General features: G+C 30.0%; 3 protein-coding genes across 7 annotated transcripts in view; 1 reads left to right on the top strand and 2 right to left on the bottom strand.

Moving 5' to 3' along the window:
* LOC113397704 (YY1-associated factor 2) overlaps positions 1 to 20,786 on the bottom strand; it is a 318,077-nt gene that overhangs the window by 186,596 nt on the left and 110,695 nt on the right. The window lies entirely within an intron of this gene.
* Positions 1,245 to 12,407, top strand: LOC113397736 (receptor expression-enhancing protein 5). Of its 5 annotated transcripts, XM_026636198.2 has the most exons (6): positions 1,245 to 1,509; positions 1,581 to 1,813; positions 8,561 to 8,684; positions 9,068 to 9,171; positions 10,747 to 10,782; positions 11,575 to 12,407. In XM_026636198.2, the coding sequence occupies exons 1-4, from the start codon at positions 1,380 to 1,382 to the stop codon at positions 9,160 to 9,162; spliced, it is 582 nt and encodes a 193-aa protein (XP_026491983.1). In that variant the 5' UTR covers positions 1,245 to 1,379; the 3' UTR covers positions 9,163 to 9,171; positions 10,747 to 10,782; positions 11,575 to 12,407. The 5 variants fall into 5 exon arrangements, with proteins under 5 accessions (XP_026491983.1, XP_026491982.1, XP_026491984.1 ...); XM_026636197.2 differs by lacking the exon at positions 10,747 to 10,782; XM_026636202.2 differs by lacking the exon at positions 9,068 to 9,171 and having other exon boundaries at positions 1,246 to 1,509.
* On the bottom strand, positions 13,238 to 14,766 carry LOC113397737 (small ribosomal subunit protein bS16m). Its single transcript, XM_026636203.2, has 3 exons — positions 14,559 to 14,766; positions 14,060 to 14,219; positions 13,238 to 13,409 (listed from the first exon to the last, which is right to left on the bottom strand). The coding sequence occupies exons 1-3, from the start codon at positions 14,673 to 14,675 to the stop codon at positions 13,288 to 13,290; spliced, it is 399 nt and encodes a 132-aa protein (XP_026491988.2). The 5' UTR covers positions 14,676 to 14,766; the 3' UTR covers positions 13,238 to 13,287.

Genomic DNA, 20,786 nt, shown 5'->3' with positions numbered 1-20,786 from the left:
GTAGTAGAGGTAAAATGTATGTCATCTCTACAAACATGCCATTTATAAATGCAACTACAAAAATCGAAATATATTGACTTTTACCCTATAGATATTTTAAATATATCGATAGTTAAAACGAAATAAATGAAGTGAAAAAATCGAATACATTTATAGATATTAGTTAGATTTATTAAAAACAAGGCAACAAATTATTTGGCAATAGATTAAATATTAGTACAAATTATCACTTAAACTAAAATTATCGATATTATTGTAGCAATTTCACAAACAAAGAATATCAACATCATAATTCTCCACGAGCCGACTTTATAAGTCACAACGCAAAATTCGCCAAGTTGTCGTCTGCGAAAGGCCGAGTTCCTGTGCGCGACGCGGAATTGACTGCCGCGGGTTTTCTAGGACACTGTCGCGCACAGCGGCGATATTCTCGGCAGATCTCACGTTACGTTGACGCACGGGAACCGGCTGATCGTTAACTGACCCGGTTGACTCGAATTTGTCCACCAATCGACGGATAGTCGACTCGGCAGGACGATCATCGCGACCGTAAAACGGGCGAAGTGCGCGGAACGTTGCTCGAACTGAAGACCCATTTTCATAAAACAATTTTATGATTTGCACGTGCTGCTCGACACTGTAACCTGCCATGGTGGTTTGGGAGGACGGAATGAATATAACACACTGCATTTGACAGCTGTCACTCAAACAACATGGCCGCAATCAGCTGTCAAAGTTCAAGCGTCCCTATTGGAAAACCCCTTATCTCACATGGTGACATAAAAGCTATTGCGATTGTTTTCCACCATTGCCTTTTATTCCAGGAAAATATGTTAGATTTGAGAATATATCTTTGAAAGGAATGAATAAGATTCTCGGTTAGCTCTTTTACAAAAAGTTCGTAGCAGATAAAAAAATAAGAATGGAATGCAATGAAAAGGAATAGTTATTTTTACCATTTCGCTTCATTATCGTTAATTTATTATAATTTAATGAATTTTAATAAATAGGGTAGCTAAATTTTTTTTTGTTAATTATATTATACAAATAAAAATATTATTCAATTAATACAATTCTGCACAATTACATCAGTTAATTTTTACTATTAGTTCATATTTAATATATCTATGCGCATTTTCGAAAATTGCTGTATACTTGTTGCTATGTTATATCCTGTACACGTAAACAAAATGTCGCAAAAAATAGTAGTATTTACCGTTTTTAGAATAGCAATACACAAGCAGATCCGCCATTGTCATAATAGGCTGTAGCATATTCTGTCATTTCATTGACCATTGTCAGTGAGTCGTGGCCGTGAGACTTGCTAAAGTGCCAAATACATTTCTATACACCCCAGGCTCGGACACCCCGAAATCAAAATGAGTGCTAAATTGCAAGAATATAAGGTATCTATAGAGCGCAGCTTAATGGACAAGAGCAAACCTTGGACGAAATACTTCGAGATAGCCGAGCAAAAAACCGGCGTGAACAGAGTATATTTATTTGTCGGTAAGTTTCATTTTCTCCTATTGCGTTTATTTATATCCTTAGCGATTATTTTAACGTTTATTTTGTCGCAGGCTTGGTCGCGTTCACTGGTTTATATTTAGTGTTCGGATTCGGCGCGGAATTGATATGCAATTCTATAGGATTCGTGTATCCGGCATACATGTCTATGAAGGCATTAGAATCGCCGGTTAAAGATGACGATACCAAGTGGCTAACGTACTGGGTGGTATACGCTTGCTTCTCCATCGTCGAATATTTCTCAGATTTCATCGTTGGCTGGTTCCCGCTTTACTGGTTGATTAAGGTTAGTTAAACATATGTTTAAATTTAAAAATAATTATGAAGTTTTTTTAGTACCTATGGATATATTAAAAAATACAATACAAAAAAAAAATCAATGTCAATATATATTTTTTAACACTAGAAAGACTGCAAAATACTCTTACCAAGAAAGACGGCTAGGGGTCTAATGACCCCACGTCATAATAACAATGTATTTAATATGTGCAATGAGCATTTGATTGCAAATATATTTGTGATCTTTACAATAGGCGGGATTATCATTCAAACATTAATTTGTTGCGTAATAATATAGTTTTTAATAACTAGAACTTCTATATTAATTTATTTACAATTTTGACAAAGATATATTTTTGATTCATTGCATTGTCCACATAATGGTTTTTTGCAAATATCACATATTTTATTGGATTTATTCTTACAATTAGAAGTAGAACAGTGGCGTCTTTTTCTAGTAGCTACGGCTGACTGCCTCGGTATTGCTGGTTGTATTGAACCAATGGTAGAAGAATCTTCTGACATATTGCTGAGTTCTAAAGCTAGCTGGAGTATAAAGTCTCTTCTACTCACTTTGTTGTTTGTCACTTCTTGTATAAAATCCATGCATTTATAACAGCAAGGTCTAATATATTATAATAAACTTGTACTGGCCATCTTCTCGATGCTGCTTTGACGCTGTATTTTCTGGCCATTTGGTCAACAACATCAACACCATATTTAGTAGAGTTATAAAATGTAACGGTCACAGGTTTTTTCTTCATGGTACTTTCATCCACTTGAATATTATCATGCAGTGTGCTGAGTAATAATACATTTTTTGATTTTTTCGCTTGATAAATAGTCAATGAACATTGGTCATCGTCTGTCTTCAAAACCATTGTTTCATATAAATTTTAAATTTTTGACATAGGGAGGAATGTCACGTCTTCCTTTGTTTACTGTGCCTACTATTGTAGTTTGTTTGGAAAGTAAGTTTTTAGCCAGGGAAACAGACGTGAAGAAATTGTCAGTGGTGACATTTCTTCCTTTTTTGAGAAATGGTTCTACGAGTTTCATAACAACATGTTCACCAAGCCTCTGGTTGTCTGAACTCTGAGTTTCATCTTTACCTAAATAAGGCGAAGCATTCAATAGGTATTTGGAATGCTTGTCGACAGACAACCAAAATTTGATTCCGAATTTATCTGGCTTATTAGAATGTACTGAATAAAGGCACATCTGACTTTACTGGCAAACAATTGTACGTCAACAGTCAGATTTTCACCTGGCTTATAGCAAGTAATACAGTTGTCTACAAAACAATTCCAAACCTCTGAAATGAGTGCAAACTTGTCAGTTTGCAATCTTGAAGATCTTTCAGATCGTAAATCGAATCTAATATATCTCATTATCTCTTTGAATCGATCCCTTGACATTGTTTTAGAAAAAAAAGCTATGCCCCAAGTTTTGTTCCACAAATCATTTACGGAAATATTTTTTGCGTCATAGGCACCTCTAGCATATAAAATTGAGATGAATTTTTCGAGTTCTTCTAATGTAATCGACCAATTTGAATGACCAAGTACGCGCTGAACTTCAGCATCTGTGCACTTTTTTATATGACGCAGAATATTTTCATCCAATAAAAGTTTCCAGGCAGTAATAAAATTTTCGCCAATTTGCCTTCGTGCATACGGAGTCGGACCAGAGTGTTCAGTCAAAACATTGTGCTGTGCTCGTCGACCTACTTGACCAAGCACAGTACTAGAATTTTTTTTCCACAATACTCCTCCTGACGACACCATACTGTTATCATCCGCATTATCCGTTGCTTGCATTTCGCGAATCCCACGCACTTGCCTCCTTCGTCCTCTTCCCCTAAATGATAGTTGACGTTGTACAGTAGCTGAAAAGACAACGAAAAATATTTAAATGTAATTGTATAATATATCAAATCATCTACGTTGGTAATTCTAGTAATCGATAGATGCAAATATTCTTATCGAATAAGTAAAGAAAAGAGATAATAATTACCTAGTGGTATGTTGTCATTTGAGTCGTCACTGCTTGAAGAACTCCTTTCGGATGGAATTATCTCTTCTTCTGAATCGCATTTAGTTTTCACATCTTCACCCTCACCGTCTGACTGATCCTCAGGCAATGATTGTAACGATAATAATATTTGAAGGTCGCTCAGCCTGGACATTGTAAAATAACTAAATAACACTGTTTGCTCCACGAAAGTAACAGTTAGTATGATTCTAAACAATTAGTTTCACATGTAACATCCACAGCTATAAAAGAATAATATAAATATCATGACCTACCTTCAAATGGATACTGTTTATCTTAATAAATGCCACTTGGGTCAAATGACCCGGCGCCGTCTTTATAGGTAAATGTTATGTTTATTTAATTCAGGATGATAATATAACAATAACATGAACAGTACATTGAAATATATACTATTTCATTAAAAGTCACGGGAGGACGTAGCACCAAAACTAATAGTTTCGAAATTATCGAACGATAAACTTCAAAATGGGTCAAAAGACCCCTGCCCGTCTTTCTAGTGTTAAATTATCTATTCAATCATTACATTTAAATTGCACCAATAGATTCGTTGAATTAGGAAAATAGTACCTTAAAAGTCTTTACAATTAAATGTATGTATGTATGTAATTCTACAACACGAGTTTATGTAATAATAATTGTAATTAAATACAAAACCCATGTGGAGATAATTCATTCAAAGTAATATAATTATCTTGGAATGAGTGAGGGACATAAATTCTGTAAAAACTTATTAAATAGAATCTGATATTGATCAGATATTCTCATAACTATTTATAATTACATTTCATGTGTAATCTAAGTAACTAACTAATATATATTATAAATCATGCAAGACTGCATATTTATTGTTCAAGAACATACACTTCAAACTTGTCAATATTCTTAGTTTAAAGAGGTGAAACTTAAAAGGACAGCTCCTTATATTATAATATCATATACTAAAACCTTAATGTGTTGAATTTTCTGGTATAAATATTATCCATAACAGTTCAGAAGTTTCTTTAGTTAGATTAAAATAAAAATTATCATTATTATAGATTCTCGTTTGATAAGTTTAATATTTAACATGTCTCAGATAGCATGGCAACGAATGGCATAAAAAGATAAGGATATGAAATTAAAATTTCTATGAAAAGATAAAATTAAATAATTTGATCAATTTTTTTTTTTTATTATCTATGTTAAATAAAAATTTCAAGTGATAATATGATTTAAAAAAAAAAAAAGATTATTTTTAGTTTAGCTATATTATAGCATGTGATAGTTTGAACAGCAATAGTTTTAGGTTAAATATGAAAGGTTTCAATGTCATATTTATTTTCTCTCTTAATAATCAGCTTTATCAGTATTAGCTTATCTGTGTATTATGCCTACAGAATGTAAGATAATATTGAAAAAAAGAATATCTATACTTATATACATACAATACAGCTGAAGAATATTTAAACGAGCCACACACACATGCAAGAACATTTAAATTACATCAATACAAATATAGTATTAAAAACACACACACACAGACTAGCAATTATATAATATCATGTCATATTCCATAGAGATGAAGCTGTAATGCTTAATATAGGAATGACACATAGCAATTTATAAAATTATCATCTTAGTTCCCAAGGTGGTGCATAGGTGATGTAAGGAATGGTTAATATTTCTTACAGCGCCTTTGTCTATGGGCGATGGTGCCCACTTACCATCAGGTGGCCCATATGCTCGTCCGCCAAACCAATGCCATAAAAAAAATAAAAATTATACAGTGCCAGTGTTTTTGCAACAAAGTATGTAGTGTAATATAAATGTAGAAAAATGTAATTTTATTTTTTTAATTATATCATTTTTCAATGGCAAAAATCCAAAATCATCCAATAATAGTTGGTTAGTACAAGCTGATACTCTCATCGGTCTTAATTTCATAGATGATATACACTAATTTCATAAAAATATTTCTTACCTCAAAAATAACCTCTGATTCTAAATGGTAAATTCACATATATAACACTACTAGATACCCTAGTAACTTAACCTAGTAATATTTGTAGTAATGTAATGTCTACTAAATTGGAACGATTAATTCTTAAATAAAAAAAAAAAATGAGTGACTGCTACATCACATCAGCATATTTTAAATGCAGTGAATAGTCTATATTATTACTCTATGTGAGTTTAAAATTTATAATATATATAATAGCTATATACACACATATAAGTATATAATATGTATGTAAATCAATTCAATGAAATATATGATATTAAACACTTGTCACAATCATAAGTGAAAAACAATTTATATGGAACAATATCTCTGAAAGATTTTATCTTTTATCTTCGTGGCTTTATGTAAGACTTTTAGGTATTCATCAGTCATATAAATTAATATGTAACAAAATAAATAAATGAATATTTTTATAAAAAAATATATGTAATAGTATACCTCAGTTAGATAAAATTAACTAGGTGTTATGCAATCATCAACATCGGTGTAATTTACAAGTTTTTATAACAAAACATAAATAATTTTATTTTAGATGAGTTCTATAATTATAGGATACTAATTATCGCCCGCGGCCCTGCCCGCGTTTTAGGAGTATCTCGTCAGTTGATGGATATATAGAATATAACTTTCCTTGGGATTTAATCTTGCTTCATAACAAATTTGGTTCAGTGGTTAGGCCGTGAAAGCATAACAGACAAACAGAGTTACTATCGTATTTATAATATTAGTATAGATACAATATAACCCATAAACCTACCATTGCAGGCCTTCCCTCCTCTTAAGGAAAAGATTTTCGATGTCATCTACGATGTTCCCTATGTGGACTAGATATAGAAAAGGTTGATACTATCTTTGCAGTTTCCTTCATGTTTTTATCCTTAACCGTCAAGCACAAGATGACTCACAAGAGGTGTTTGTCCACATGAAAGTCCGCGACTTTCAGTTTAATTGATGTGTTCTCTCTACAAGGCTATTCTCTCTATTTCGGCTATTTAAAGATTTCACAAAATACATCAACGTGGAGATTATACTCTCAAAACGCGTAAATAAGTTTTCCTTTTAAAATTCGTCATTTATTTTAAAATAGTAGACAGACAACAAAGTGAGCTGTCTAATTAAAACACCATTTAGCATAACACGGCCATTATGTTATTGAAATTTAGTTCAGGGACATTTGTAAAACAATCTTACTTAATTATACACAAAAAATGTATGTTCACTTCATAGTTTGAATAAAAAATCACTTTTGAATGACGAAACTAAAGTGTTTTTAATAAAATTCAATTACTGATAAAGTGAAAAAATCGTAAGAAATGACAATTTTAATATGATCTTGATCAATAAGTTAGACCATATGTATGTATTTTATATATTAATTATGTGCTCCAATCCGGGCAAGCACTGCTGAATTTTCATCTCCTCAATTTTGTGTTTATGATAATAATTCATCTGTCTCGATTATCTTTGATGATTCTGCCACATGTAATTCCAATAGATATTGGAATACTGAATGAACTTACTTTCATTTACAAAAATATATAAATTGTTGATTTATGAATTAAATCATGTTTATCATTTATTTGGTACATGAAATAAATGCTCCTAACAAATATTATAAATGCGAGAATGATTTTTCTAACGCTATCACATACTCAATCATGAAAACTGTCATTCATGTTTTAAGCGGTACAGAAAAGGACATAAGTTACCCCCCTCTTCTTTACAATGAATGAAGCCGCCAGCGGAAACTAATACTTCTGTAATTATAAATCACAAAAACAAGTTTCTTTGTTATTTAAATATGTATGTGTTGGTTACTAGTATACAAGTATGTCAGTGTGAGTATCAAAGTTAATTATAGAAGTCATTATTCTGTTTGTTTGTATTCCCTTATCACTGCACTGTATAAACATGCAATGTGACATTGATTTTTATATCTGGATAATACCTGAGAGTTATTGTTTCATTTAATTTTATATTATACACGTCTCTGGCATACATTTACTTTTATGTATTCGTGCAAGCCTGTTTGGGTAGATAATAACCACATTTTTATTTTTCTGTCTATGTATGTATATGTTACTGTAAAAGCTCGAACTACGGTAAATCTTAAGATTTTCCAGTAAAACCTAAGATTTACAGATTATGAATGGTAAATGTCCATAAAAACAGTGTAGAACTTTTAGTAGTGTTTAATATATATGAATATGACAATTGGTACATATACACAGACGGAAAAATAAAATGATGAGTGGGTGGTACCTACCAAAGAGTAAAATAAGTATTCAAATTAAATGCTCATGTTTTTTGTATGTCATGCAAATCAGGCTGAATTTTAAGTATTAAAAAACCGCAATATATATAATGTAATTCCAAAAATAAAAAGGCTTAAGTTTTGTTACTTTTATTGTATTAAAACAGTACAGTTTAATCTTAATTTACAATAAGTTACCGTATCACTTAAGAATATTTAAAAATTTTGATTGGTATAATGTAAAATTGAAATGAATTAAATAAATATTTAGGTGAATTATAATATTATAATATAAATTAATATATCTTAAAATAATTTAAAACAAAATATAATTGAAAAAGATATATATATGGGTATTTTTATATTATAAGAGATAAAATGCATGCATGTTAATAGATAAAGATAATACTAATTTTATTATTTATAAATAAAATTTTCAGTGCATCTTCATTATCTGGTGCTACCTACCAACGGACTACAACGGTTCTCTCATTATATACCATCGTCTCATTCGTCCCTATTACCAGAAGCACCACGGCCGTATTGACGACCTCGCTAACTCAGGTAACTACTGAAAAAATGCTTTTATAAATGAATATGAATCCTATGGATTTTATAAAGTATCATTTAATGCTTATTATTTTTTTTTTTAAGTTTGTTAATTACACAAAATATTGTTTATGCAATGGGTAAATGGTTCGATTAATTTGGTAATTTTGAGACGGTTTTTGTATATTTCAATACATAGCTGGAATCTTTGGTATTATATACATAATGGAATATATATTAGGTACAGATGATTATTAGAGTTGAAAGGATATAATTTAGTTAAAATTGTTAAATTATAAAGTTTTATTTTTAGTAGCAAAAACACTTCACTTGGGACATAAATATAATAAATATTATGGACAACAAACACAATCCACTTTTGAATTTTTATTTTCTAGATATCGTGGATAAGTTGGTTAAAGACGCCAACAAGCACATTGATAAAACATTTAAGGCTTTCAACAAAAAATTGTCTGAGCTGCATAAAGATTAAGACTGTCAGGTAGGTATTAGGAACTTAGGAATATATAGGTGGCTAAGGATGATGAACTGTGTTGTGTAGAACTGTTCCAACTCACACACAAAAAAATAAAAATTGCTAAGATTTAAAAGAGAATGACATTTTCATAGTGACAGCAATCCTGTTAATAATAATTTTAAAGATAATTCATATAAATTCTTTTTTTAAATCTTAGGAATTTTTGTATTTGTGTCTGAGGGTTGAAACATTTTTGTACAACTCGGTCCAATTGGGCTTATAGCTTTGCATCTGTTAGTGATATCATAACCACTTGAATGTAAGCTAAGCTAAGCTAAATAAATAATATATCAATAAGCAGTCTGGTGTATCTAGCCCACGAAAGTCGAACCACAAATGAGGTCTTAAATTAACGTAATATTTTAAATTATTATCTAATATAAACAATTTCCACGCGAGCAAAGCCGCGGGCAACAGCTAGTTTAACATAAACGAATATATAAAATTAAATTTTCTCGAACGGTACTAAATCAATATGTGTAATTGATCTCGTATTTGTTCAAACATCTTACTAAATATTAAATTTCGACTGTCAACTTTCAAATTATCATATTTCAGCGTGCATTTGATACTTCGCTACTCGGATATTATTCTGGCATGAATTTGTAAAGTTGATAAATATTTTTTATATCGTAGTTTAAATTTCATATGTAAATAAAAACTAAATGGGTTCAAAAATACTTTATAAAAATCAACTTAGTATATTTTTTATCAATTAATTAAAACAAAATAGTATAAACTTAATTAATTACAATATTAATCAAAAGTGGATGTGTATTAATGTTGCTATCACAAAATTTACAAATTATTAAGTTTATTGTGTACTCAATTCAATTTAAAAAAAAGTAAAAAAATATTATGCCTGAGATGCAAGTTCGAGAAAGATTTTGCAAATAATAGTTATAATAAATTTTTCAACTGGATTAATTATGTAGAGGGTAGCTTATATTGTGAGTAAAAATTGAACTCGTCTTGGAACTTAGTCGGTTATTACTTAAAGCCCGCAAGAATAATTAAAATTATTAATAACTATGCTTAGCAATAGTAAAATTTCTTATTTATTTAAGATTTACTCCCAACTCAATTTAATCAAATAAGAACTTTAATTTAAATTAAGTAGATATTTTTTTAAATTTAAATATTAAAAATACTTTTTTATTGAACAGTAAATATCGATGAGTTGGTGCAAGGTGTGAATAGGAAGATAAATAACTCGATGAAAAGATTATCGAAATAATTTAATTATTTAATTGATGTATGTTATAATCTGTTTTTTTTTTTTGTTAGTTATTATATAATATGCAGTTGAGTACATTTATCGTATTATTGAATTTAGTTTAGCTTACACCGTTGCTTGATTAAAAAAAAAAGTATTTTTATTGTATTTGAATGAGTAGTTTTACGACACATTACACCATAATTATTTTTTACATTTTTTTTCATTTTACGATTATGCAAAATTTTTCCTTTTAATTATTTTGTCCTTTCAAACACCTTTAATGTTGGTGCATGATCTTAATAAGCAATCCATGATTATAGGTAAACAAGAATAAAGCTGTAAACACATAGATATATGTAAGTAAAACCATTTTGACTGGTAATACTGTTCTAAGCTTTATAATTGGCAGAATATTAAAAAAAATCGCTTCTTACGTCACATCAATATATCTAATATTATTGTTGTCTAATTCATATTATTAATTAATGTGCCATAATACATTTACAGCTTTAAAAAAAACTACAAGCAGTAAATTAAATTGAATATATAGCAATGCATGGTTATATGTAGTTGTCTGTTTGCCTTTCCCGCCCTTTTCAATCGTATTGTATGCACAGTAACGTTACTAAGCTTTATATCATATTTTATGTTTATATGTTTAGAATTGTATGATTTATACATGTATCTGGCACAAAATATGAATATTTTTGAAGTTAAATTATTGTCTTTGATATTAGTAGTTACAAATATTTATGCTATTCATAAATGTATATATATAGTTAATTTGTTTATGAAAGTAATATCCTTTTCAGGTTTAGTTGTAGTGATATATTTTAAACCCTTGCACTAAGTCATGGTTTTTCCGCTTTCCTAACATTTAATTGGTATTTTTTGCCAGATACCAACAATTAATTGATACGTTAATTTTTCTTTTAAATTAAACAATAAATAATAATAATACATGTATTTTTTTTATTTTTGTTTAACAACATTATATTTTTTTGTTATACACTAATATTACAAAAAAAAAAAAACTACACTCAGAGAAGTATAGTGAAAATCATAAAAGCATTTATCAAACGTCTGCTAATAATAAATATATTAAAAATTGTATATTATGTGTTTAACATTCTAACTTATATTTTCAGCTTCCCGTTTGGTAGCGGACGCAGTTAGGAAGAACACATAAATCCTCAGTGAATATTCCAAACTCGGGGAGCGAAAAGTACAAAATATACTTGCATCTATCTGCTTTTGTACACGCTTCAAGCAATTAAAAAAAAAAAAAACAAGATAAAATATATTTTTTAAAATCAATCAAAAAATTGTACAATTCAAAAACAATGGGCAAATATTAATTAATAAGAACTGATCAATAACTGGGTTTTGGCGTTAAGTAATTGCAAATGACATTGTATTATTTAGTTAAGTGGTTTTGTATGATCGTGACGGTTTTTTATTAGTTTAAAAATTGTAGTTTAATCTGTTGTTCTCAAATATGACAAAAATGTTGAGGTTTCGATTTTCTTGTGATTAGGTAAGTAAGACTTCATTATTTTAATTTTCTTTCCCCTATTCTTAAGTTACCTGTCGAACAATGAATTTCCTGCTTTTTGTATTTTTTTTGTAAAACGTTGCTCAAGGAATGTTAGTATTTGTCTGTTGTTAAGTTTTCATTATAAAAAAAATGTTGGTACGTTTATAGAATTTATATTTTTATTATTCACGCTATAGATAACGCCATTTTGTAACCGTCACTTGATGCATTTAAATTTAGAATCGCACTTATATATTGTGAATTGAAAAGTAAATAGCTAGTTTTAACTTGGACACATTCTTTATCATGTAAGTGTTTTATTATATATTTGGCTTATTATATAAATCCACGTTAGTGTGCCTTCAACGTTTGGCTGCCAATTTTAAATGTATTCACGAGGTGTTATTATGCCATTTTTTCACGTAATAAAAGGAATTCATTGTACATGTTTTTTTTTAATCTATACTATTTAATAAGAGTACAGTACCCGCAACTTTATTAACTTTTTTTTTAAATATATTATGGTCAACAGATAAAACTTGAGTACCAGATTATAACACAAGCAGCTAAATTAATTACCATCTTTACTTCACGTTTCACTTCACTAATAATTGTCAATATAACCACAACAAATATGAATTATTTATAAGGTTTTATTAGGTATAAATCTGACTTTATTACAAAGAGTTCATAAAATTCTTATGACTTGATTTAAATACTTTTCTGGTGGAATGGAGTGGTGAGTTTCGATCTTTGTGCAAGCCCATCTGGGTAGGTACCACCCACTCATCACATGTTCTACCGCGAAACTGCAATACTGATTATTGTTGTGTTCCGGTTTAAAGGTTGAGTTCGCTAGTGTAACTACAGGCACAAGAGACATAACATCTTAGTTCCCAAGGTTAGTGCCTCATCGGTATTTAAAGAAATGGTTTATTTTACACTGATGGTGATCACTACTTATGTGGGCTATAACTTGAGTTTTGTTTTGATCATTTGCACCAAGCAATCGAAATAAAGAGAACAACTTATTGTAATTTATCCTAGAGTTGTAATTATAATATACTAAATTAATAATTCTTAAAATTGCTTATGAATTTATTTCTTCATTTACACTCGAAACACTCGGCCAAATAAACCTTCCCAAAAGGATTGAACTTTAGGAACTGCAAAATGTGACCACAATAATCACCAAATTGTTAGTATTTTCAGAAGCTGAGAATAAAAATGTATCTTTGGATATTTTCTTTAGAGTATGAAATGAAAGCCAGCTATTAATGTAATATTATATTTCCTAATAAAAACTATTTATGAGTAATTTAATTTATGCATCTTTGTCCTCTGCAGCCTTTTCAGCTTCCTTTGCTAGATTCTCTCTCTCAGTCGCTCGGTTTCTCCATGCAGTCATGTAGGATCGGGGGTGAATAGGGAAGAAACCTGCTAAACCTGGAGAAAATACCAAAATTTACGACACAGTATAAAACATGCATAGAACTGACTGAATCAAATTTTTTTTCTAGTTATGATATTGTATAGAACATTTTTAATATTATATGGAAACAACAGTAGTTATTTTATAACAATGAACATAGTGGTTTTCAAAGATGAAAATCTAGTATTTACTCCAATTAGTAAATATTCAAATATAAGGTAGATAGTTCATATCAAATTCAAATTTTTTTTAAGAACATGACAGTGAAAAAAAAGAGTATACTTCAATCATTATTAATAAAAGGGGGGTTATAAATATAACTTAATTGTTAGCAGCTCATTTAAATGGTCAGTTAATTTACTCGCTTATCAAACCAATTTATGGTTTGATAAGCAAGTAATGTTATATTTTGCAGCCTTAAAATTGTTTTCATAGAAAATCTAATTGTTGTTAGGAATCAGTGGATAAGCCAAATAATAAAGTAATTGATCAAATAACCATCTATCCTATACTTACCCTAACATAGTTAGAGATTATAGCTTATAAATATTATCCTCATTCCAATATCAATATCTACAAGTTTTTAAACTAAGCTTTAAAGAAGAATACCAGATCAGTAAAAATGTTACTTGTGACTTTTAAACTATTTAGGTGTAAAATATACCTAATAATTCTGCCACTGGAGGTGTAACATGAGCACCATGACCGAGCCAATACTTAATCCTTTCTAAGTTCAGAGCCACCAACTTTTCATTATCCATATTAGGCATTGGATCATATGAGCCTAGCTGTTCAATAACAGGTAGGCTATTCGGCCGTCTTCTCTGAAAAAAAAAAAAGTCTTTAAATTACAGAATGATAAACATTGGATCATATAATTCATTAAATAAACAGTGAGTACTTATTCCGATTCATCTAAAATATTAAGCTTTATTTAACTCAAGTAAATAAGAAAGCAATTACTTAGAAATAGTTATCTCATTAGATTGCATAGATTTTAATGTTTCAGATTTTTATTTAACAATTGTAATACTATATTATTATACAATACTGAATTATTATTCTGTTAATTAGATATCGAATTGGAATCAAGGTGATAATAACACAGTTTAAGCCGAAAGAAACAGTGCGGTTTTAATATTTATTTTTACAAAAATACATACTTGAGTTACAGAGATGTGAAAAAAAGGTCTATTGGTACAACCATGTCGAAGTAATCGGATCGATTTCGCCGCTTTGGCAAAGTATCGTCCTGTTCCACTTGCCGGTGGTAGAGGCATTTTCAGATAACAACTAGAATAATCATCAGCATTAAATAACCTAAAATTAAAAATATTTCAACTTTGTTCAGAAATTAAAACGTCACTGTCATATTTGACACTGCCTATCGCTTAATTAGGGTTACTATATAAAATTAAACAATCTAAGAACGACACTGATCAGTTTTTAAGAATATTAAATATAATCCTTATTGGGCTTATGTATAACGATATAAAAATATTGAATTGTTTTTAAACAGTTCTAGTTATACAAAACGCCTGCAAACATTTTTTCGAATATCCCTTTAAACTTTAAAATATTTGCTATTTAGCTGCACACAAATAAGTTACTTTTTGGTGATTAATTTTATTCCTGTATATACTCTAGACGAACAAAAAATAATAAATATCGATTATAATATTAACCCGGACATTTCAACCGAATATTAATTTCAGAAAATAGTACCTACATACGTATAAAATTTACAATCCAGATTATTTTCTTTAACAAATAAGAGAGTTAAAGCTAAGAATTACATTTTTCTGAAAGCGTGTGTCCTAGCATAATTTAAGTCACTAATGAAGTTATTTTTAAATAAAACATAAACCTATGATAGGTAGTCGCGTGACCCAGTTCCATTAACTTTTTATAATTTACTTGGAGTATTTGGATTTTTTACAAAAAATATTAATCTAGTGTTCTAATTTCAATCTTGGTCAATGTAAATATAAAAAAAGGAATAAAATTAATCATGTGGTGCTTTATTTTTAGCTAATTACTTAGAATAAGGACATAGTTCTATGTAATATAACATTATAAACATTTTAATAATACAAGTGTTATTATTTTTTATTTTTACAAATATTGATATCGTTTTAAAATGTTCATTTAAGAAATGAATGAAGAATTGCTTTTATATTTGTGTTACTTTTAACACAAATATACCATACTTTATCTAAAACATAATCAATCTTCAATAATTTAAATTAATTTCGTAAACCCGATAATCTGTGAGTTATAAAAAAAATATAGCTTTTATTGCACTTTACTAAGTCCCTCATTTGAAACTGGAATGAGAAATTTATTTTATATCCGGGAAGTCGACTTTGCAACTACAGCAGTCATTTCCTTGTATGAATGCTTAACTTCAATATTATATTTTATTTAATAGATTATAATTAACGTACATATACAAGTACTATTGATTTTAAGGACATCTTTTGCTATTTTTTTAAAACTTGGCTAGAAGAACACTCGGCACTTTTAGCAATTAAAAAAAATACGTTATTTAGTTTTATTTGAATTAGCTCTTTCTTTTCATATAAAATTTTATAATATGTCATCGGTTTATCAATTAAAATGAAATGGAATAACTAAATCACTCGGTGATAGGACTTTATGCAAGCCCGTCTGGGTATATGTAGGTACCAACCACTCATCAAATAAATAAAATCAAATCAAATCAAAATTGACAAAAGTCTATATTTTTATTTATTTACTCCACATCGTTTTTCTTGAAATACAAATTATTTCAATTACGAAAGATTTCGAGTTTTCTATCAGTCTTTCATCTGAACTGTACGGTAACAGACACATTTTAAAAACCATTAAAATTTTTGAAACCCAGTAATACAATCGTGCCTCGGTTTAAAATTTGAGTTGGCCAGGGTGAAACAGGCATTACACACACAACAACACACGTTAGATTTCAAGTAAAGACAAATTTAATCTGTGCATATACTGTCAAGTAGCCCATTTGATATTCCTCCCAAAAATTAATTGAAAATAAAAACGCAGTTCAATGTTTTCAAAGAGGGTAATATTACCAGCTAACCGTTTTAACTAGCGATAAATAATTTGACGAAATATCTCGATCGCACTCAATGTCGAGATTTCGTTTTGTTACTTTTACAAATTGCAGGTGAACCAATTAACAAAACAAAATTTTCAAACGTAACGAACACAGTCTAGAGTCTAGATCAGTGATTCCCAAAGTGGTCCAGGTGGACCCCCAGGGGTCCACGGGAGACTTGCTGGGGGTCTACGTAGGCGTGAATATAAAATGGGGGTCCATAAGATGTTAATGGGGGTCCACGAAAATGTATCTGCTTTTGAAAGAGCAAAAATGTAAGCATAGTTTTTATAAGGGCCTACCTACCTAACTAAGCAGATTATATTTTAATAAGGCAAGCGACTGTTACTTGTCCAAACTTGCGTATTCGATATTACGTACAATTTCGTGTACAGACTTTTTTTTTCGTCATCAGTTTGAGAGAATCACTAACAAATTCATAGATTTAAATTGCTGAAATACTCGTAGGGTTACTAAGAATAGAATTAAAAGCACCAATATTAAACAAATTAAAATTTAGTTCATATTTTAGTGTTTCTCTCAAACTTTGGTTACAGACACATGCCAATAGGTGGTCCACGAGAAAAATAAGTTTGGGAACTACTGGTCTAGACTCTAGGGGGCTAGAGGTTTTACTCCGCGTACAGCTTTCGACCGGAGTTCTGGATTAAATAATTAAGTTGTTTGGTTGAAACTTCGTAACAGTTGAGTTTCGTTATTTACTTATAAAATCTTTAGTCAAATTAAGTATATTGAGAAAAATTATAATAATTCATTTAATACTTTTTATATTAGCTTATCTTGTGATAACAAAACAAGCAGTTACGTAGTTCGTATTTGCACTGGCTCACTTAGCATTCTAACCAAAACTTAGCAATACTTTGTATTTGCTCTTGGGTGGTAGAATAACTGATGAGTTGGCGGTACCCATCAAGAAGGTTTTCACCAATTATTATTTGAATGTCCGAGGATTATCTTCGTCATACTGTAACGATGATATCACATCACGACCATTCTTAAATAATAGAGAAGCTACCCACGCAGGTCATTTTATAGTGCACAAGTCTGTGCGCAAACGCAAGTACACTTTTTATTTTTTCACACGTGTCACTCTCAATCCAATAGAACGAAAAATCTGACACAATCGAAAATTTTCAAGCGCAAAGGCACTAGAGTATAAATATCTCCTAGACTCCTAACTGCTACCACTTTATGAAAATTTATCAACAGGAAAACTCAATAACATTTTACCGGCCTGACATGGGGTTTGAACCCAGGATGCCGGAATCTGCGGCCTTATAAGCTAGCCACTAGACTAACGAGGCCAGAGAGGTCTTCGTAATATCTATTACCTATGTCTTTGATACAAGTGAACCAGGAAATTATTCACTAAATCAAGTGTTAAATATATTTAAAAATAATATTTCCGTAAAACTTTCAAATATTCATAAGTCACTATGAAGTTAATGAACCTTGTTTCGCAGGGTGTGTTTCAAACGGGAAGCGAACTGAAATGAGTTCAAGATAGGATGCTGTAGAGATGTGCTGTGACTGGTTATTATTATTAAACACGGGAACGTCATAAACATATATTTTGGTAGACTAATAATTATATATATTCCGAGTAAGAATTGTAATGTTGTATGTTAAAAGCTGGACAATCAGCACATGTGCTAAATTATTGTTGGTAATCATATCGTGATCGGCTATGACAAAACCTTTACCCACCTCGCAGTAAAGTATTCTGATGGAATAAGATCCAAAGTTATTTAGATAAAGTAATAAAATAAAATCGGTTGCCAATAACGAATAATCATTTGAAAATCGAACATGAATAGAAGAATAGGATATTAAAAGATGCTTTGTTAGTAGGCTTTAGTGAAAGTTTTGAATCGTCATTTTAGAAGGATACATTTGAATATGAAACTACGGAAAGTATATTCTATCGAGAAGATTCTTCTTCTGCAAAGATAACAGTAATTTAGCTTTTCTTTAAAGTTTTCGATCGTAGGTTATATGTATAAAAAAGTCGCCTATACCCTTAGGGTTCAAACTTAGTTCATACCAAATTTAGTCAAATACGGTCCATTGGTTTAGCTATGAAACAGAGTTACTTTCGTATTCATAATATTAGTACAAACATCCTGTACCGGGTAAAATAAAGAAAGATTATGGGACAACCATACCTATTGAGTCCAATCTATTAGGTATTTGACAGGCATCATTGACAAGGAAACTCGATAGCGTCCCTAGGAGTGCACAGGTGAGGTCGTTGATTGTACCGTATTACAAAATCGGTTTGAAAATGTTAATAAGAGACAACAATAGAAGATGAAGGATCAAAATTGATTATACCCTCTACTTTTTTCATTTCGCTGTTCAATTTAACTTATACAGGGTTATTGATAATTCGACGTATTCCCATTAGGAGGTGATAGGGCTATTTGCGATAATTTTAACCCCCATATGCATGCAAAAGTGCAAAAGTGAACCATTTTTGAGTTATCACGTTTTTTAGATTTTTTCAAAATAAGTCGAAATTGTAACTTCAAAAATTTATTAAAAAAAAATTAAAATCTACTTTTTCTTCTGTTTTATAAAAACGATTAAACATTGGATATTTTTCAATATATAAACAATAATTATCGGTCCAAATTTAAAAATGCGAGACGGAAAACGATATTATTTCAATATTTTTTTCTCTCAAATATGCCTGAAAAACAAAAAAAATAATTATGAAACTTCTTCTGCAGATTATTTTAAAAACATAATCGTTTAATTAGCTTTCCGAAAATGTATAAAAACTAGGAATTTATTTCAAAGCAACCGAAATAATATGATCAGAAAGGACGCTGGTGGAAATTAGTATTCGAACATGACCGAATTCGTACTAAAGGTCGCTCTTTAAAATTCCCACAAAATTGATTTAAAATAATAACCAATTTAAAAAAACTTACTTATTTACTTAACTTACTTACTTACTTAATACAAATTTAAAATTAAATTTAGATTCATAAACAGTTCAGTAGCTAAGTTACAATTAAGATATTTTGTATTATCATTTTAATCCTGTGCACGTTATTTACGAAGAGGATGCTTAAAGAAGAGTTGCTTTCTGTAGATTCATGCTTAATGAGGATTTAGAAGATGCACCTTTTTTTTAAAATCCTCTGGACCGACAAATTCAAATTTGATCAAGATGGTATTACTAACTACCACTAAGTTATATCAATAAGCTTAGCGAGGGCTACAGAAGCACTTTGGAGTTTAGTATTTTTGGGGAAGACAGACAACCTTCTTTTGGTAATAGTGTTAACAACCCCATAATACTGCACCGTGGGACGTAAGGTGTCTTCTTCTTGTAATTACTCTACGTCATTCAAACTTCAAACCAGTACGTACCATTACAAAGTATTGATATTTGACCTAAAGGTTTCTAAAAAAAGGTTGCAATTGGATGGAAGTAAAACGCCAGTATAATTTGAATATGGAATGAATTCCATGAACTTCTATTTAAGTAATTTAAATACGTAATTTTATTTCAATTCCGTGTAATCCTAGTGATGATTATATCTACCAATGATCATTAAAGTAAGCCAGTGTCTATGAAATTAAATTGGTATATATCTAAGCATTTAGTAAGAAAATAATTATGGTGATTGGGTAAGTCTTAGAGGCATATTTATGAATATTCTACCAAAAATAGAGACTCAAATTATAAGAACCCATCTCTTAAAGTCTTCGACATATTTGCAAAATAATTAAGTACCTCCTATAATGACCAAACAAATATAAAACAATTATAATGTCAATAAAATTACGTGTACAATAAATAAATATATTTACAAAAAGCAAAAATAAATTCCATATATTTTTCATGATAAGAATCCTATCGACAACACCACACCACTATTCCCGGTTGCAACCAGGCTGACCGACATACGACGACCTCAAAGATAGAGAGGAAAATATTATCGTTACACGCGCCAGAAAGAGACGGATGTTGTAAGTGGGTCATGGGATAAGAGGAACTTCAAGCAACGTTTCAGATGTAAAGCGCTGTAACCGCTGTATTTCATGAAAACGGGAGGCTGAAAACAGAGCGCTATAAATAGATAGCGTTTAAGGTATGACATAATTAATCGTTTTGATTATGTTTTTGAATGATTGTGAAGCGCTACGAAAAAATTGGTACTTGATTTTGATGCATGGTTACAAATCGCTATATTTTGCATATTTCTAACGAAATGATTCAATCCTTAAGAGACTGTCGTTGTTT

This window comes from Vanessa tameamea, chromosome 23 (assembly GCF_037043105.1).
Source record: "Vanessa tameamea isolate UH-Manoa-2023 chromosome 23, ilVanTame1 primary haplotype, whole genome shotgun sequence".
NCBI lineage: Eukaryota > Metazoa > Arthropoda > Insecta > Lepidoptera > Nymphalidae > Vanessa > Vanessa tameamea.
This window is presented reverse-complemented; position numbering and strand designations above follow the sequence as displayed.